Source organism: Lissotriton helveticus, chromosome 11 (assembly GCF_964261635.1).
Source record: "Lissotriton helveticus chromosome 11, aLisHel1.1, whole genome shotgun sequence".
Classification (NCBI taxonomy): Eukaryota; Metazoa; Chordata; class Amphibia; order Caudata; family Salamandridae; genus Lissotriton; species Lissotriton helveticus.
The window spans coordinates 913,909,211-913,928,150 of NC_136072.1; the positions used below are offsets into that span (position 1 = coordinate 913,909,211).

The 18,940-nt window shown below is 50.8% G+C and overlaps 1 protein-coding gene across 3 annotated transcripts in view; it reads left to right on the forward strand.

The window, feature by feature from the left end:
• The window catches only part of EWSR1 (EWS RNA binding protein 1), a 403,636-nt gene that overhangs the window by 314,707 nt on the left and 69,989 nt on the right, over window positions 1-18,940 (forward strand). For all 3 annotated transcript variants that reach the window (XR_013602525.1, XM_078667174.1, XM_078667175.1), the window contains 2 exons: window positions 752-871; window positions 962-1,106. Coding sequence is in view for 2 of the 3 variants with exons in the window: in XM_078667174.1 (XP_078523300.1) it covers window positions 752-871; window positions 962-1,106 (265 nt within the window). In the remaining variant the exon portion in view is untranslated. The remainder of the gene's footprint in view (window positions 1-751; window positions 872-961; window positions 1,107-18,940) is intronic.

The window sequence follows — 18,940 nt, forward strand, 5'->3', positions numbered from 1 at the left end:
CTTGTTCAACGACGCAGTGCTCAAGCTGGAAGTAATATGAACATAAATACTACATAATGCCTACAGTAGATAAATCTGGCAGTATAAATACTGTAAACAGTGCTTTGGTGTAAACTTTCATGTTGTAAAATACCTCATAAGATCTCTGCTTTTGGTGTTGGAAAAAAATTGCAAAATTGTGCTGCAACATTCTAATATTTGTGCTGCAAAATTTCCATGTTTGTGGCGTAAAATGTGCTAATCCATGCCGCAATATCCTTGGGGATCTGCCTTGTCTTTTAAGCTGTGGAAGAGATGTTACCGATTGGTGCAGAAAGACACTTACCTCTCCTAGTCGTAATTTGCTTGGCATGCCTAAACTCCCATGAATGACCACTAGTTTATAAATTTCAGATCCTTTCTTCTTTTTGAACTGCTGCAAGAATGCCTTTAACATGCAGATAAGGGCTCCCTGTCATTGAAAACATATTGACACCAAATGTTCTTCGCTTGTAACTTGCAGACTATCTCCTAACTTGCCTCCCACCAGAACCCCCAGCCATCACCCTGATCTTTGACCCCTTATGCATCTGTAACCGAATACCGTGGACGTTACTTTTACTATGCCAAAAACACCACAGAAAATCCCCAGTGTCAGATTGTTGCTGCTTCATTTTTACTCAAATTCCCAGAGCCAATGCCTGGTACTATCAAGGAGTCTCTTTGTAGTAGACGGGAAATTATTTTAATTAATTTCCACATTTTGTTTCAGGTAAAGAATTTAAGGGGAACAAGTTGAAGGTAGCGATGTCGCGAAAAAAGCCTCTGCTGAACAGCATACGCGGTGGCATGCCCCCGCGTGAAGGGCGTGGTCTACTTCCTCTCAGGGGAGGTAGGTTGATAGTTCTTTGAAGTTATGGTGACTTTCAAAATATGTGGTCATTGCTTCAGTATTTACACTGGGGAAAAACTTTTCTTACAGGTCTTTTAGGACGTGGAGGACGTGGTGGTGAACGAGGAGGTGGTGGTTTCCCCCCAAGAGGAGGTCCCCGTGGTGGTGGTGGTAGAGGAAGCCCTGTTACAGGAAATGCACCGGCCAGAGCTGGAGATTGGCAGTGCCCAAATCAGTATGTATTTGAATTCTGATCCTAACTATTATGAGCCTCTAGCATACCTACTGCATATGGCAAAGTTTTTGCTTATTGAAGGTTCCTGATCATTTATTTTATTTTTTATTTTATTTTTGCTGTTTTATAAAGCGCTCTGTTACTACCAGAGTGTCCTGGCGCGAAAGAAAAGACAAGCAGGTCGCCAAAGGAAACGAAAAAAAGAAGAAAAAATAATCTAATAAGCAAACCTAAAAAGATACGTTTTTAGTGCCTTCTTAAAAGGTACAAAATTCTGAATTGATCTCAGGAACAAAGGCAAAATGTTCCAGGCCGAAGCCGCCCGGACAGCAATTGACTGGCCTCCAAGGCGCACTCGTCGAAAGCGGGGTACATTCAGTAAATTACAATCAGCTGAGCGCAAAGATCGAGTGGGGGTGTAGCGGCTCATACGCCGTTAATATGCATAGGCATTGAAATAACTGCATTTGTGTGATGCTGAACACTTGAAAAGAGAAGCCTCTAAACAGCTTGGAAAAGAATTCTTTTAATTTACTTTTTTGTAGCTCTTTAATTGCAAACCACTAAAATCAAAATAGCGTAAAAAGCAGTCCTTACTGCTCTAGTCTTTTATTTTTGTAAATGAATCTCTTCCTGTTGGCATATCACCTCATGTAGAAGAAAAATTGCAATGTCTCTAATGCAGCCAGGAGCAATCACAATTCTCCCTTGCATCGGAGGTAGCTGATCCCTCCGTTCCCATTGCTGCTCAGTGGTTACAATCCTGGACCACTGGTGTGAGAAAGTGGCTCTATATATACTGGACCAGAATAAGGTACAGTGTGTATAGAGTCCACAAACCCTAGAGGTATAACCGAGGTTAAAGCCAGTTCTGACCTTACTCTCTAAAGTGGTAGCTTGGTCGAGCAGTAAGGCAGTACCAGAGGACAGTGTAATGCATTTGTTGTACACACTCCGTCAGCAAAAGGTTTCACACACTCAAGAACTGAACTCCAGGCCAATTGCTCCTAGTGCTTGGGATCCCTCTTTTGGATTTATCCCAGTTAGCACCCTCTCTTTTCAAGTATTGTAACTACCTCAAGTAACTGGATTGTACCCTTACCTGACTGCTGATGTTTGGATCCTGTTGATAGTCCTGGAAGCTGTGATCAGAGCCTATATTGTGTGGAGGCGCCCCACCTTCGCCAGACTGCCCTTTGCCATCGGTGGAGACCGCGACGGACGTCTGAGCCTGCTGGGGATCCTGTTCTCACCGGGGAGGTCCTGGCGGTTGCGGGGCTTCCATGAGCCCGAGTCTGAGGGCTGGTGCCTACTGAGAGTGTCTGTCGGAGATCAGTCTCCCCCACCGGACATCGGACATCCGACGACTGCGATGACCCCCCACCTGACTGCCGAGGGCTGTCAGCCTAGAATGATCGTGCCGCCGCCTGGGTTGCACGACTGGTGTGGAGCCCTGGGGCAGACTGGGCAGCTCCTGGCGGAGCAATCTGTGGCTACTGGCGGCAACGGTTGGGATCCCGACCGGTTCCCCTAGATGGTGCACGGCATTCCGCAGTGTACGTAAGTGAAGAGTGTGAGAAGTTGGCCTGATGTGCAGTGTTCACTATTCTAGTGATCACTATATATCAGTCCAAACAACCCTTATTGATGATTGGTTGTAAGTCAACCTTATAGACCAGCTATCCTAGTAGCATGGATACGAGCAGTCTAAGGCTAAGACTCTAGAGGGCGTGTTAAGCCAGCTGTTTTACCATCACATTACCCCTTGAACACCCAGTGAAAGGACACCACACAAGTTGTTATGAAAATAAACAGTGTATTTATTTATAACAAGACTACCCTGGCTCTTTATGAGACAGGGAGCTAAGCACACAACAAAACTCTTACGAAAATACTTAAGTTAGCACGTTATACACAAATGCCCGAGGGGCACGAAAAACCATATACTCTAAAAGTGGAATGCGAATTACTAGCAGGTATGTGAGAAGTTGGCCTGATGTGCAGTGCTCACTATTCTAGTGATCACTATATATCAGTCCAAACAACCCTTATTGATGATTGGTTGTAAGTCAACCTTATAGACCAGCTATCCTAGTAGCATGGATACGAGCAGTCTAAGGCTAAGACTCTAGAGGGCGTGTTAAGCCAGCTGTTTTACCATCACATTACCCCTTGAACACCCAGTGAAAGGACACCACACAAGTGTTATGAAAATAAACAATGTATTTATTAGAATCACAACAACCCTGTACTCTTTATGAGGACAGGGTGCTAGGCACACAACAAAACTCTTACGAAAATACTTTTAAGTTAGCACGTTACACAAATGCCCGAGGGGCACGAAAAACCATATACGCTAAAAGTGGAATGCGAATTACTAGCAGGTAAGTAACAGTTCTAATAGGCTTTGGAATCGCTAGGACTGGACTAGGGAATCGTTAGATTACTACTAGGAGGCCCAGGGGACTCGGGTGCAGAGTGTGCACTCTCACGCGGGATGCGGGACAAAGTCTATGGAAGCTAGAATTCACAAAGTTAGTGTTCACGGGCGAACCCGACCTGGTAGGGAGAAAACGACAGTGGATCCTGACCCTTGGATAGTGAGGCTATGCTGGGACACCGGAGTGCCGAAGTTACCTAGCCCAGGGGCTGCAGCTGCATAGGTCTGAAAAGACGTCGGGGATCTCGTTGCCGGACCAGGAGCCTGGAAGGAAGAAGTTGCTGGCAGGCGACCAGTGAAGGAAAGTTCGATGGATCCAAGCCTGGATCAAGGAAGAAGAAACCTGAAAGCAGAGGGGACCAAGTTCTTAAATCACTAGCCAGTGATTAAGTGGGCACCAGGATGGCACCGGGCGAAGTCACCGCAGTCAGGTGAGTGGGCGCTGCTGGGCTCTGCAGTCTCTCGGACCAGGAGGCGTTGTCGGCGACCAGGATGGAGGTGCGAGCTGTCCCACGGAGGATGAAGTCGTTGGCGTCGAAGTTACCCAGGATTGGGCACCAAGCCTTGGCTAATTCAAGCCCACGCGGTGGACTCAAAATGGCGTCTTGAGTGGACCAGGAGGGTCCAGGGTGCTCCTCTTCGGGAAGGGAGCAAGGGCCAGTCTGGAGCAACCAGACCAGCAGCAGAAATGTCGTCGGGCGTCGTCAGGAAGGCCACAAGCCAACGGGCTAGTAGCCAAACAACGCGGTGAGCAGCGGAAAGCAGAAGGGCCCCACACAGATCGTGGAGATGCTGGGGGGCTGCACTTCGGAGCTGGAGCTGCTCAGAGTCGGGGCTTCTCGGACCCCAAAGCACTCACCAGTAGATTACTCGGTGGGCTTGCTGTGCAGAAGTCGTGCAGTCTTGGCGATAGCCGGTCCCTCGAGGTCTCGTCGCACCCACGGTTCTCAGCTGTGCTGTAGAGGTGGGTAGAGGTCAGAGGTGCCAGGGAAGCCGGGTCTCGTCGAGCTGGGCAGTCGGATTCCGGAGGAAGGACGTGCAGCAGACCGCAGTGTTCTTAGATGGTGCCTGCGGATGCAGGGTGACTACTCCTTAGCCACAAGGGAGAAATCTTAGGAAGAAGTCTTGAGTTCCTTTCGCAGAAAGTAGTTTCAGGATTCAAAGATGATCTGATTTGGAAGGGGGCCAGTCTCTACCTTTATCCTGTAAAAAGGGGCTGGCACGCGACTAAGTCCTGCCCTATGGGTGGGACTAGGAGGGGGGTGGTTACACCCACTTCCTTGGCGGGCTTTTCCCCAGCACAGGGTCTGGAGTGACCCTGGAACTGGTTCAAGCCGGCCTATGCACAGTGAGCACCGGGGTGCTACTTGCAGTCACCTTCCTCTAAAGCCCTGCCTACCTACAATACACAAAACCCTGTCTGGGACGGTGCTGGCACCGCCCCTGGCAGGAAACCCTTTGTCCTTATCTCCTGCTCTGGGAGGACTCCCAGCAGCAGGAGGGCAGACTTGTGTCTCGGTGGCAGCATCCATTTTGTGGATGCTAAGGCTCTGTCTGACTTTTAACCGGGTTATAGGTTACAGGCATGTCGTGTCCCTCTAGAAGGGTGGAATGCTAACCCCGTCGCCAGAATTGGCGAGGGGTTAGTATTCCAATTCGTATGACACCTTACTCGACATGTTTTGATAAAGCGATACCAGAGTTGGCACATAACCGCGAGGATTATAATGCACTTAAGAGTATATGGTATGCGATATCATGGAAACGGCTAAGGGATGGATCCCGAAAGCCGCAGACAGGCTCAGCTCATGCCAGAGCACCATCTCACACGATTCCAAGCACTCTGCCTTCAGGATTGTTAAGGCCTGCCATAGGAGTGACTGATAGGAGATCTGTGTGTCCATTTTAGGGTTAGATATAGGTATACTATATCTAAAGCAAAGGGTGAGTACACCACCTTGCCCCAGCTGTCGTGCAGCCAGTTGTGTCAGTTTTAGTTAGTCAATCCAGGGGTGGCACAATACGTGCTTCAGCCCCTGGGAGACTTCTGGGTGCACCTCAGCCCTGGGTACAGGGACTTGGAGAGGGCCCAGTGCCAATTCAGTACCTGGGTACAATTTGGATAGAGAGAACAGCTAGGCTGTGGGTCTGATTAGCAGGCCCACAGCCAGGGAAAGTCGTAAACCAGTGCAGCAAAAAGCAAAAATCTGGGTGATCATAGGATTGCAGACCCTACTCTCCTACATGACCCCCCCCCAAACTTTGGGACAATAAGCTAACCTTGACCAGGTGAGTCTTCTTGCTCTAAGTGGAAATACCTGGAGAGCCCATCAGCATTGCTGTGATCAGTCCCAGGTCTATGCTCCACTGTAAAATCCATCCCCTGTAGGGAAATGGACCACCTAAGCAGTTTGGGGTTTTCACCCTTCATCTGATTTAGCCACAAGAGGGGCTTATGGTCTGTCTGAATGGTGAAGTGAGTGCCAAACAAGTAGGCCCTCAGCTTCTTCAGGGCCCAGACCACAGCAAAGGCCTCCCTCTCAATAGCTGACCAATTTTTCTCTCTGGGTGTCAACCTCCTACTAATGAAAGCAATAGGCTGATCATTACCATCAAAATTCAGTTGAGACAGAACAGCTCCCACACCCAACTCAGAAGCATCTGTTTGGACAATGAATGGCTTGGAGTAATCTGGACTCTTGAGGATAGGTGCTGTGCACATGGCCTGCTTTAGGTCATTGAATGCTTTCTGACAGCTTGCTGTCCACTGAACTTTCTTTGGCATCTTTTTGCTTGTCAGGTCATTAAGGGGGGTCACTATGGACCCATAATTTCTGACAAACTTCCTATAGTACCCAGTCAGGCCCAAGAAAGCTCGAACCTGAGTCTGGGTGATTGGAGGAGTCCAGTCCTTGATGGCCTGTATCTTACTCTCCAGTGGCTGAACCTGGCCTCCACCTACAAGGTGGCCCAGGTATACAACCTGTGACTGCCCTATCTGGCACTTTGTGGCCTTGATAGTGAGGCCTGCCTTTTGCAGGGCCTCTAACACTTTCCTCAGGTGGACCAGGTGATCCTCCCAGGTGGAGCTAAAGACAGCAATATCGTCAAGATAAGCTGCACAGAAGTCATCCAGCCCAGTGAGGACTTGATTCACCAACCTTTGGAAGGTGGCAGGTGCATTTTTCAGTCCAAAGGGCATTACCACAAATTGATAATGCCCTCCAGGGGTAGAAAATGCTGTCTTAGGTTTGGCTTCCTCAGCTAACCTGATTTGCCAATACCCAGCTGTCAAATCAAATGTGCTTAAGAAGTTGGCAGAAGCCAATCTATCTATAAGCTCATCTGCTCTTGGTATTGGGTGGGCATCAGTCTTAGTGACTGCATTGAGGCCTCTGTAGTCTACGCAAAACCTCATCTCTCTCTTACCACCCTGGGTGTGAGGCTTTGGCACTAGAACTACTGGGCTAGCCCAAGGGCTATCTGAGGGCTCAATGACTCCCAGTTCCAACATTTTCTGCACTTCAGTTTTGATGCAGTCTCTGACATGATCAGGCTGCCTGTAGATTTTACTCTTGACAGGCAGACTGTCTCCAGTGTCAACATTATGGGTACACCAATCAGTTTGGCTGGGTGTCAGAGAGAACATATGTCGAAAGGATTGCAGAACTTGCCTGCAATCCTGTTGCTGATGTTCAGTGAGGCTGCCACAAAAGACAACACCATCAACTGACCCATCATCAGGATTCTGAGTGAGCAGGTCTGGGAGAGGGTCACTCTCTTCCTCCTGTCCCTCATCTGTGGCCATGAGCAAGCTCATGTCCTTCCTGTCAACATATGCCTTGAGCCTGTTAACATGGAGCACTCTGAGAGGGCTCCTGGGAGTTCCAAGGTCCACCAAGTAGGTAACCTCTCCCTTTTGCTCAATGATGGTGTGGGGCCCAGACCATTTGTCTTTCAGAGCTGCTGGGGCCACTGGCTCCAGCACCCACACCTTCTGTCCTGGCTGGTACACAGTCAGTACAGCCTTTTGGTCATGCCAAGCTTTTTGAAGTTCCTGGCTGGCCTCAAGGTTTTTAGATGCCTTCTCCATATACTCAGCCATCCTGGAGCGGAGACCAAGTACATAGTCCACTATGTTGGTTGCAGGCTTTTTGAGAGGTCTCTCCCATCCTTCCTTCACCAAACACAGGGGTCCTCTTACAGGATGCCCATACAGAAGCTCAAAAGGGCTGTAGCCAACCCCCTTCTGTGGGACCTCTCTGTAAGCAAACAAGAGGCAGGGGATCAGGACATCCCATCTTCTCCTAAGAGGTTCAGGTAGTCCATGAATCATCCCTTTCAGGGTCCTGTTGAATCTCTCAACAAGCCCATTGCATTGTGGATGATAGGGTGTGGTGAACTTGTAGTTCACACCACACTCCTTCCACATGGCAGTCAGATATCCTGACATGAAGTTTGTACCTCTGTCAGAAACGACCTCCTTAGGGAAACCCACTCTGGAGAACACTCCAACTAGGGCTCTTGCCACTACAGGGGCTGTAGTGGTCCTAAGGGGAATAGCCTCAGGATACCTGGTGGCATGGTCCACCACCACCAGTATAAACTTGTGTCCTGATGCTGTCTGGGGTTCCATTGGACCAACAATGTCAATCCCCACTCTTTCAAAGGGAACCCCCACCACAGGTAGTGGTATGAGGGGGGCCTTTGTTGTGCCACCTGACTTGCCACTGGCTTGGCAAGTGACACATGAGCGACAAAACTCCTTGGTATTCTCATTCATATGGGGCCAGTGAAAGTGTGAGACAAGCCTGTCCCAAGTCTTTGTCTGACCTAAATGACCTGCAAGGGGAATCTCATGGGCCAAGGTGAGAAGGAAACCTCTCAGAGACAAGGGGATGACCAGCCTCCTGGTTGCACCAGGCTTGGGGTCTCTTGACTCAGAGTACAGGAGTCCATCTTCCCAGTATACCCTGTGGGCACCTGTGGCATTCCCTGCAGCCTCAGCAGCAGCCTGCTGTCTGAGGGGTTCAAGGGAAGGGCAGCTCAACTGTTCCTTCCCCAGGTCTGCTCTGGAGGGTCCCCCTGAGCCCAGAAACTCAACTTGATCAAGTTCAAGCTCTTTAGGCTCAGTTTCCCTCAGCTCTGCTAGATCAGCCTCCTCAGAGACTTGATCCTCAACCTGGGGCAAGGGGGAAGGCAAAGCCTTACCCTTACTGCTCTTCTTCTTGGAAGGTGTCTGGTCCATAATTTCAGGATCCAGCACCTGTTCAGTGGGGCATCTTCTGGCCTGTGACCTAGTCACAGCAAGCACATGTGCTGGCAAGCCTAACATCTCCATGTGAGTCCTCTGCTCCACTTCTGACCATTGTGATGACTCCAAATCATTGCCCAACAAACAATCAACTGGGAGGTCTGAACTGACTACAACTTTCTTTTGTCCCTTCACTCCACCCCAGGAGAAAGCTACAATTGCCACACTATGACTAGTAGTGACATTGCTGGCATTGGTCACCAGGAAATCAGTACCTGGCATGATCTGTCCAGGGTCCACAAAGTTAGGTGTCACCATGGTGACACTGGCACAAGTGTCCCTATAGGCCTGAGCCATTTTGCCATTAATCAAAGGTGTCTGCCTGTATTTGCCCAAAGTATTGGGACTTATTTCAGGGGACATATCCATATCCCCTGTACAGACAAGGACAGCCTGAGTGAGTGTGCCAACTAAGTTGTCAGACCCCTCAGTACCCAAGGTTAACCCAACTAATGCCTTGGGAGTGACACTACCACTACTGACTGTACTAGGGGGTGCAGTTGCTTTAGGAGCTGTAGTGGCAGGAGTTTGTCCTCCTCCCCTTTTGGTGCACTCACTAAACCAGTGAGATTTACTTTTGCAGTACTGGCACCACCTTTTTGACTGGCCTTCTTGAGTCTTCTTCTTCTGGGAAGCCTGACCCCCACCCTCTTTGGTTTGTTGGGGACCTGGTGAAGACTTCTGGTCATTTTGCTCATTCTTAACATTACCCTTCTGGTCTGCTTTCTTCTGACCACCCTGGTTCTGGTTCTGGTTCTGCTTGATCCTTGTCCTGACCCATTTGTCTGCCTTCTTTCCCAATTCTTGGGGAGAGGTCAGATCTGAATCAACAAGGTGCTGGTGCAGCAACTGGTTCTGACAATTGTTTAAAATTTGTTCTCTCATCATTAGATTATACAATCCTGTGTAATCTGTAACCTTGCTACCCAGCAACCAGCCCTCCAAAGCCTTAGTGGCACAATCCACAAAATCAGACCAGTCCTGAGACTGAGTTTTCTGGGTGTCTCTGAACAGCAACCTGTACTGCTCAGTGGTTAAACCAAACCCATCAACCAGTGTATTTTTCAGGACCTGGTAATTGTTAGCATCCTCCACTCTTGTAGTGAGGAGCTTATCTCTACCTTTACCATCAAAGGAGAGCCACAGTATAGCTGCCCACTGACTCTGGGGAATGTTCTGCACAGTGCAGGCCCTCTCCAGAGCAGCCATCCATTTCTGGATGTCATCCCCTTGCTTAAAGGGGGGCACTATTTTAGTCAGGTGTTTAGTATCTAAACCCTTCTCTCTATCTCTTGGGAGATTGCTGCCACCAGTGGGAGCTAGCCCACTCATCTGCTGCTCTCTTGCCAGGGCAAGCTTCTCTTTGGCCAGGGCAATTTCTTCCCTTTCAATCCTCAGTTCAGCTTGTCTCATCCTAGCCTCATGCTCCTTTCTCTGAGGGGAAGTAAATCTCCTCTGTGGAGGATTCCTTCTCCCCTGAGAAGAGGCATTAGAGTGCAGAGATCTATTGGAGTCCCTAGAAAGAGATCTATCTCTCCTAACTCCAAGGTTAGGCCCACTTCGGGTTAGTACTGGGGGGCCCCCAGATCCTAGCCCAAGTAAGTCTAAGTTGGTCCTAGTTAGCCTTCTGACTACCTCAAGACCCTTGTCTACCTCATCCCCAGAGAGTACCTCCTCATCCTCCTCCTCAACTGCTGAATCAGTGTTGGGGAGGTCTGGATCCCCAGAGGTTCCCTCTAAGGCTGGCATGCTCTCATGTAACTGAGAGAGCTTTCTGGCATCATATGTCTCTAAGAGACCTATCAGAAAGGGAAGGGTGGGGTTAGACCCCTGCTTCAGTTTCCTGGAGACACAGAGTTGCCTCATCTCCTGAAAATTGAGAGCTGCATATCTTGAAGTGACCTGTGGAGGGTCAACACTGACCAGGGGAGTCTCAGCAGAGTCCCCCTGAGTCGACATGCTTTTCTAGTGAGGTGTAAGTGGTGCACTTACCTACACTATATGTTTGCCTACTGATCCCTTGCTAGAGTTGTAGTTTAGGGTGTGCTAGGCCCTAGGAGCTACAACAGCTGGTTCAGTAGAACTCAGAGTATTCTAAGCTAAGTTATATGTACCTTTAGTACTTATGTGATCTTTCACAAGATATTCTTAGGGCATGTGTGGTAAAACAACAGCAAGCTCAAATCCCAACCGCTGCTCACCAATGTGAGAAGTTGGCCTGATGTGCAGTGCTCACTATTCTAGTGATCACTATATATCAGTCCAAACAACCCTTATTGATGATTGGTTGTAAGTCAACCTTATAGACCAGCTATCCTAGTAGCATGGATACGAGCAGTCTAAGGCTAAGACTCTAGAGGGCGTGTTAAGCCAGCTGTTTTACCATCACATTACCCCTTGAACACCCAGTGAAAGGACACCACACAAGTGTTATGAAAATAAACAATGTATTTATTAGAATCACAACAACCCTGTACTCTTTATGAGGACAGGGTGCTAGGCACACAACAAAACTCTTACGAAAATACTTTTAAGTTAGCACGTTACACAAATGCCCGAGGGGCACGAAAAACCATATACGCTAAAAGTGGAATGCGAATTACTAGCAGGTAAGTAACAGTTCTAATAGGCTTTGGAATCGCTAGGACTGGACTAGGGAATCGTTAGATTACTACTAGGAGGCCCAGGGGACTCGGGTGCAGAGTGTGCACTCTCACGCGGGATGCGGGACAAAGTCTATGGAAGCTAGAATTCACAAAGTTAGTGTTCACGGGCGAACCCGACCTGGTAGGGAGAAAACGACAGTGGATCCTGACCCTTGGATAGTGAGGCTATGCTGGGACACCGGAGTGCCGAAGTTACCTAGCCCAGGGGCTGCAGCTGCATAGGTCTGAAAAGACGTCGGGGATCTCGTTGCCGGACCAGGAGCCTGGAAGGAAGAAGTTGCTGGCAGGCGACCAGTGAAGGAAAGTTCGATGGATCCAAGCCTGGATCAAGGAAGAAGAAACCTGAAAGCAGAGGGGACCAAGTTCTTAAATCACTAGCCAGTGATTAAGTGGGCACCAGGATGGCACCGGGCGAAGTCACCGCAGTCAGGTGAGTGGGCGCTGCTGGGCTCTGCAGTCTCTCGGACCAGGAGGCGTTGTCGGCGACCAGGATGGAGGTGCGAGCTGTCCCACGGAGGATGAAGTCGTTGGCGTCGAAGTTACCCAGGATTGGGCACCAAGCCTTGGCTAATTCAAGCCCACGCGGTGGACTCAAAATGGCGTCTTGAGTGGACCAGGAGGGTCCAGGGTGCTCCTCTTCGGGAAGGGAGCAAGGGCCAGTCTGGAGCAACCAGACCAGCAGCAGAAATGTCGTCGGGCGTCGTCAGGAAGGCCACAAGCCAACGGGCTAGTAGCCAAACAACGCGGTGAGCAGCGGAAAGCAGAAGGGCCCCACACAGATCGTGGAGATGCTGGGGGGCTGCACTTCGGAGCTGGAGCTGCTCAGAGTCGGGGCTTCTCGGACCCCAAAGCACTCACCAGTAGATTACTCGGTGGGCTTGCTGTGCAGAAGTCGTGCAGTCTTGGCGATAGCCGGTCCCTCGAGGTCTCGTCGCACCCACGGTTCTCAGCTGTGCTGTAGAGGTGGGTAGAGGTCAGAGGTGCCAGGGAAGCCGGGTCTCGTCGAGCTGGGCAGTCGGATTCCGGAGGAAGGACGTGCAGCAGACCGCAGTGTTCTTAGATGGTGCCTGCGGATGCAGGGTGACTACTCCTTAGCCACAAGGGAGAAATCTTAGGAAGAAGTCTTGAGTTCCTTTCGCAGAAAGTAGTTTCAGGATTCAAAGATGATCTGATTTGGAAGGGGGCCAGTCTCTACCTTTATCCTGTAAAAAGGGGCTGGCACGCGACTAAGTCCTGCCCTATGGGTGGGACTAGGAGGGGGGTGGTTACACCCACTTCCTTGGCGGGCTTTTCCCCAGCACAGGGTCTGGAGTGACCCTGGAACTGGTTCAAGCCGGCCTATGCACAGTGAGCACCGGGGTGCTACTTGCAGTCACCTTCCTCTAAAGCCCTGCCTACCTACAATACACAAAACCCTGTCTGGGACGGTGCTGGCACCGCCCCTGGCAGGAAACCCTTTGTCCTTATCTCCTGCTCTGGGAGGACTCCCAGCAGCAGGAGGGCAGACTTGTGTCTCGGTGGCAGCATCCATTTTGTGGATGCTAAGGCTCTGTCTGACTTTTAACCGGGTTATAGGTTACAGGCATGTCGTGTCCCTCTAGAAGGGTGGAATGCTAACCCCGTCGCCAGAATTGGCGAGGGGTTAGTATTCCAATTCGTATGACACCTTACTCGACATGTTTTGATAAAGCGATACCAGAGTTGGCACATAACCGCGAGGATTATAATGCACTTAAGAGTATATGGTATGCGATATCATGGAAACGGCTAAGGGATGGATCCCGAAAGCCGCAGACAGGCTCAGCTCATGCCAGAGCACCATCTCACACGATTCCAAGCACTCTGCCTTCAGGATTGTTAAGGCCTGCCATAGGAGTGACTGATAGGAGATCTGTGTGTCCATTTTAGGGTTAGATATAGGTATACTATATCTAAAGCAAAGGGTGAGTACACCACCTTGCCCCAGCTGTCGTGCAGCCAGTTGTGTCAGTTTTAGTTAGTCAATCCAGGGGTGGCACAATACGTGCTTCAGCCCCTGGGAGACTTCTGGGTGCACCTCAGCCCTGGGTACAGGGACTTGGAGAGGGCCCAGTGCCAATTCAGTACCTGGGTACAATTTGGATAGAGAGAACAGCTAGGCTGTGGGTCTGATTAGCAGGCCCACAGCCAGGGAAAGTCGTAAACCAGTGCAGCAAAAAGCAAAAATCTGGGTGATCATAGGATTGCAGACCCTACTCTCCTACAAGGTAAGTAACAGTTCTAATAGGCTTTGGAATCGTTAGGACTGGACTAGGGAATCGTTAGATTACTACTAGGAGGCCCAGGGGACTCGGGTGCAGAGTGTGCACTCTCACGCGGGATGCGGGACAAAGTCTATGGAAGCTAGAATTCACAAAGTTAGTGTTCACGGGCGAACCCGACCTGGTAGGGAGAAAACGACAGTGGATCCTGACCCTTGGATAGTGAGGCTATGCTGGGACACCGGAGTGCCGAAGTTACCTAGCCCAGGGGCTGCAGCTGCATAGGTCTGAAAAGACGTCGGGGATCTCGTTGCCGGACCAGGAGCCTGGAAGGAAGAAGTTGCTGGCAGGCGACCAGTGAAGAAAAGTTCGATGGATCCAAGCCTGGATCAAGGAAGAAGAAAACCTGAAAGCAGAGGGGACCAAGTTCTTGAATCACTAGCCAGTGATTAAGTGGGCACCAGGATGGCACCGGGCGAAGTCACCGCAGTCAGGTGAGTGGGCGCTGCTGGGCTCTGCAGTCTCTCGGACCAGGAGGCGTTGTCGGCGACCAGGATGGAGGTGCGAGCTGTCCCACGAAGGTTCTTGCTGTCGACGTCGCTGGACCCAGGATTGGGCAACAAGTCTTGGCAAATGCAAGGCCCACGCGGTGGACCTAAAATGGCGTCTTGGGCGGACCAGGAGGGTCCAGGGTACTTCTCCGATGGAGGGAAGCAAGGGCCAGTCTGGAGCAACCAGACCAGCAGCAGAAATGTCGTCGGGCGTCGTCAGGAAGGCCACAAGCCAGCGGGCTAGTAGCCAAACAACGCGGTGAGCAGAAAAAAAGCAGAAGGGCCCCACGCAGATCGTGGAGATGCTGGGGGGCTGCTCTTCGGTGCTGGAGCTGCTCAGGGTGGGGGCTTCTCGGACCCCAAAGCACTCACCAGGAATTCACTCGGCGGGCTTGCTGGAAAGAAGTCGTGCAGTCTTGAAGATGGCCGGTCCCTCGAGGTCTCGTCGCACCCACGGTTCTCAGCTGGGCTGTAGAGGTGGGTAGAGGTCAGAGGTGCCAGGGAAGCCGGTTCTCGTCGAGCTGGGCAGTCGGATTCCGGAGGAATGACTTACAGCAGACCGCAGTGTTCTTTAGATGGTGCCTGCGGATGCAGGGTGACTACTCCTTAGTCACAAGGGAGAAATCTTAGGAAGAAGTCTTGAGTTCCTTTCGTGGAAAGTAGTTTCAGGATTCAAAGATGATCTGATTTGGAAGGGGGCCAGTCCCTACCTTTATCTGGGAAAAGGGGGCTGGCACGCGACTAAGTCCTGCCCTAGGGGTGGGACCAGGAAGGGGGTGGTTACACCCACTTCCTTGGCGGGCTTTCCCCAGGCCAGGGGCTGGAGTGCCCCTGGAACTGGTTTCAGCCGGCCTATGCACAGTGAGCACCGGGGTGCCACTTGCAGTCACCTTCCTCTGTAACCCTGCCTACCTGGAATACACAAAACCCTGTCTGGGACGGTGCTGGCACCGCCCCTGGCAGGAAACCCTTTGTCCTTGCCTCCTGCTCTGGGAGGACTCCCAGCAGCAGGAGGGCAGACTTGTGTCTCGGTGGCAGCATCCATTTTGTGGAGCTGAGGCTATGTCTGACTTTAACCGGGTTATAGGTTACATGCATGTCGTGTCCCTCTAGAAGGGTGGAATGCTAACCCCGTCGCCAGAATTGGCGAGGGGTTAGTATTCCAATTCGTATGACACCTTACTCGACATGTTTTGATAAAGCGATACCAGAGTTGGCATTTAACCGCGAGGATTATAATGCACTTAAGAGTATATGGTATGCGATATCATGGAAACGGCTAAGGGATGGATCCCGAAAGCCGCAGACAGGCTCAGCTCATGCTAGAGCACCATCTCACACGATTCCAAGCACTCTGCCTTCAGGATTGTTAAGGCCTGCCATAGGAGTGACTGATAGATCTGTGTGCCCATTTTAGGGTTAGATATAGGTATACTATATCTAAAGCAAAGGGTGAGTACACCACCTTGCCCCAGCTGTCGTGCAGCCAGTTGTGTCAGTTTTAGTTAGTCAATCCAGGGGTGGCATAATACATGCTTCAGCCCCTGGGAGACTTCTGGGTGCACCTCAGCCCTGGGTACAGGGACTTGGAGAGGGCCCAGGGCCAATTCAGTACCTGAGTACAATTTGGATAGAGAGAACAGCTAGGCTGTGGGTCTGATTAGCAGGCCCACAGCCAGGGAAAGTCGTAAACCAGTGCAGCAAAAAGCAAAAATCTGGGTGATCATAGGATTGCAGACCCTACTCTCCTACAAAGAGGAACTGATCATCCTTGGCTTCTGGGAGCAGGCTTGCAGAGAGAGGGCTGCGATGGGCTGCCTCGAATCCGAGGAGCTAGTGGCACATGCAGACACGGAGCTCCTGCGGGCAGGCGGGGGTTGATGAGCGGAGTGCCCTGAGGCTGGACGTAACTGCTGCTAACGAGGCGGGCTGGGCTCCCGACCCGAAGTGTCCCCCTGGCTGGCCCTCTGCAACACGCCGCCGGACTGATGGTCCTGAGGCACGGATCTGCCCAGTGCAATTGCGTCCACTCCTGTCTTGCTCATCGTTGCTCTCCCGAGGCCCCCATGCTGCTCCCGTGTCCTGCATGAGCAGCCTGCAGATCGTCCCAGAAGTTGTTGCACACCTCGATGATTCCCACGGTGATAGAAATGATCGGACGATAACTCCAGCACATTCGATGCGTAGGACTATGAAAAGGTATTGTTTCTGTCTGTTTCTGCATCGCTCTTAATTTTTAACAATTTACCCTTCTGAGATCGGTTGCCCAAAATGGCTGGGGTCATAAAACTACAACAACAATTCGCCTCCATTTTTACCAGACCCTCACAAAGCGAAGAACTCAGCCTGGCACTGTGACTTTCAAAAGAGACATAGGAGTCCCCACTCAACAAGCTAGAAACTGGACTTCCTCGGTCAGCCCTGGCTCAGAAAGTGAAACTGGTCTCAAAACATAACAACAAAAAAAGGACTACAATACTTCTCTCTACCTGCTCCAACTTGGCGGCCATCTTAGACTAGTCAATCTTCTTTACCTTTCCATGCCTAAGGAAGCGGCCATTTTAGACTAGTCACTTTCTCCACTCCTTCATGCCCACTTATTAGCCTTACCACCCTCACCTTACTCGCACCTACCATAGCCCCTAACTACACCTACCTACACATCCTCCGTCACCTACCTACACCTCTACGCCCAACATGGAACCCATAGGCAAGCACACATATAAAATTAATTACCCCCCCCCCCCAGCTCTCCAAAAAAAACGGAGCCAAGAACACCGATATCATCTTATACACTATACGTAGAGCACAATGAAGAAAAGCGTTCCTCACCTTACTCACTATCTCCGCCACCAGGAAATCCGCCCATGGCTTAACACTGTCCACCACACCTTCCCAACTAGAGCAACCATCACTATCTATAACAACGGCATTATCTTAATTCAATCCACAGACAGGAACCTTGACCTATTCGACAACTTGTTCCCCACTTTCAAAAAATATATCTCCAACCCTCAGACTCCAATCCATCTGGCCCCCAATCCTAATAACCTTGACTCCACAGCGCCTCCTACCACTAACGCACATCTCCCCCCTCCTCCCATTACTCTATTCCATCACCCACCCGCTACAGTCACCACACATCCCTCTATCACAGTCTTAGATCTTTCCTCTTCCCACATCCTCCCCACCCCATCTACCCCCCAACAGAACCCTGCCCTCCCACTTCCTACTAGACTCTCAGAACACCCTACCTCCTTCAACTGCACTCCCCCTCCCCACAATAGGTCCTCCTCCCATCCACCCCCCCATTCCGAGTCCCCACTACCTCACCTGCACCCCAGCCGCCCGGACTCTCCCAGCCAGCAACTTCTCCCCCCGCCCCCCCATTCTCAGTCCCCACTACCTCACTGGCACCCTAGTCTCCCCTAGCCCTCACTCATCCCTCAACTTCTCCCCCCCACTCTCAGTCCCCACTACCTCACCTGCACCCCCGCAACGCCCAGCCTACACTCACTCCTCAACATCCCTCCCCCTCCTAACTCAACCACACCCCTCACACCCAGCCTACCTACCCTTCCGAACACTAACCCACTCACTAATACCACCAACCCCTGCAGTAGCACCACATCCCCCCCACACTCCTGTAACATAGACACCTATACACTTTCAGTACCCAGTCCCAACTCCACTCCCAATCCCACGCTAGACATGATTATGTCCACCCTCCTCCAAGTCAAAGAAGATCTCCACACCCTCAAAGAGTTACTCTTCAAAGAACCCAGACACCCCCTACCTACCACCACTTCCCCCCCTAACAAATCCCCCACACATTCTACTCATCCTATCACACACAACTTCCGACACTGGACCTCAATCCCCGCTCGCAATCCTATCAACCGCTCCCGACGCACCGCCAATCCACTTTCGGACCACGACATACGCACCCTCCTCCGCTCATATGACCCAGTTCCCCAAAACAACCTAGCCACCACACACCTTTCCATCCCCACGATTCACCCTAACGCCCTTAGGCACCCCACTCAAAACAACAGAGGCTCTGTCCCAAATAACCTTAAAGTCCCCCTCACTCTAGAACCCTCTACCACCCCCTGCACCCCAAGGCTCAAATGCATACTTCTCAACTGCAGGTCGGCCCCTAGACACTCCTCCGACATCGCTGATCTCATCAAAACGCTGGACCTTGATCTAACCATTCTGACTGAAACTTGGTTAACTGAATCTTCTACACCTATCATGGATATTCTAGTTCCCCCCAACTACCACATCATTAGACTTGACAGGTCTAGCAAGACAGGCGGTGGAATCGCATGTATTTTTAGGAGCAACCTCTCAGTTACTAGAGCCACCTCCCCCTCTCTCACCTCCTGTGAATACATCTGCCTAGATGTCATCAGCGAGAGCAAACCTGTATGCTCTCTACACGTCATCTACCACCCACCTGGGGACAACCTCATCTTCACCCAACAACTCATGGACACAATCTCATCCAATTCCGGTCGGCAACACACTCAAATTTTCCTTGGTGACTTCAATCTCCACTGGAACGATCACAATGACGTGGTGGTAAATAGCCTCAAAAATACCTCAACGCTCTTGACC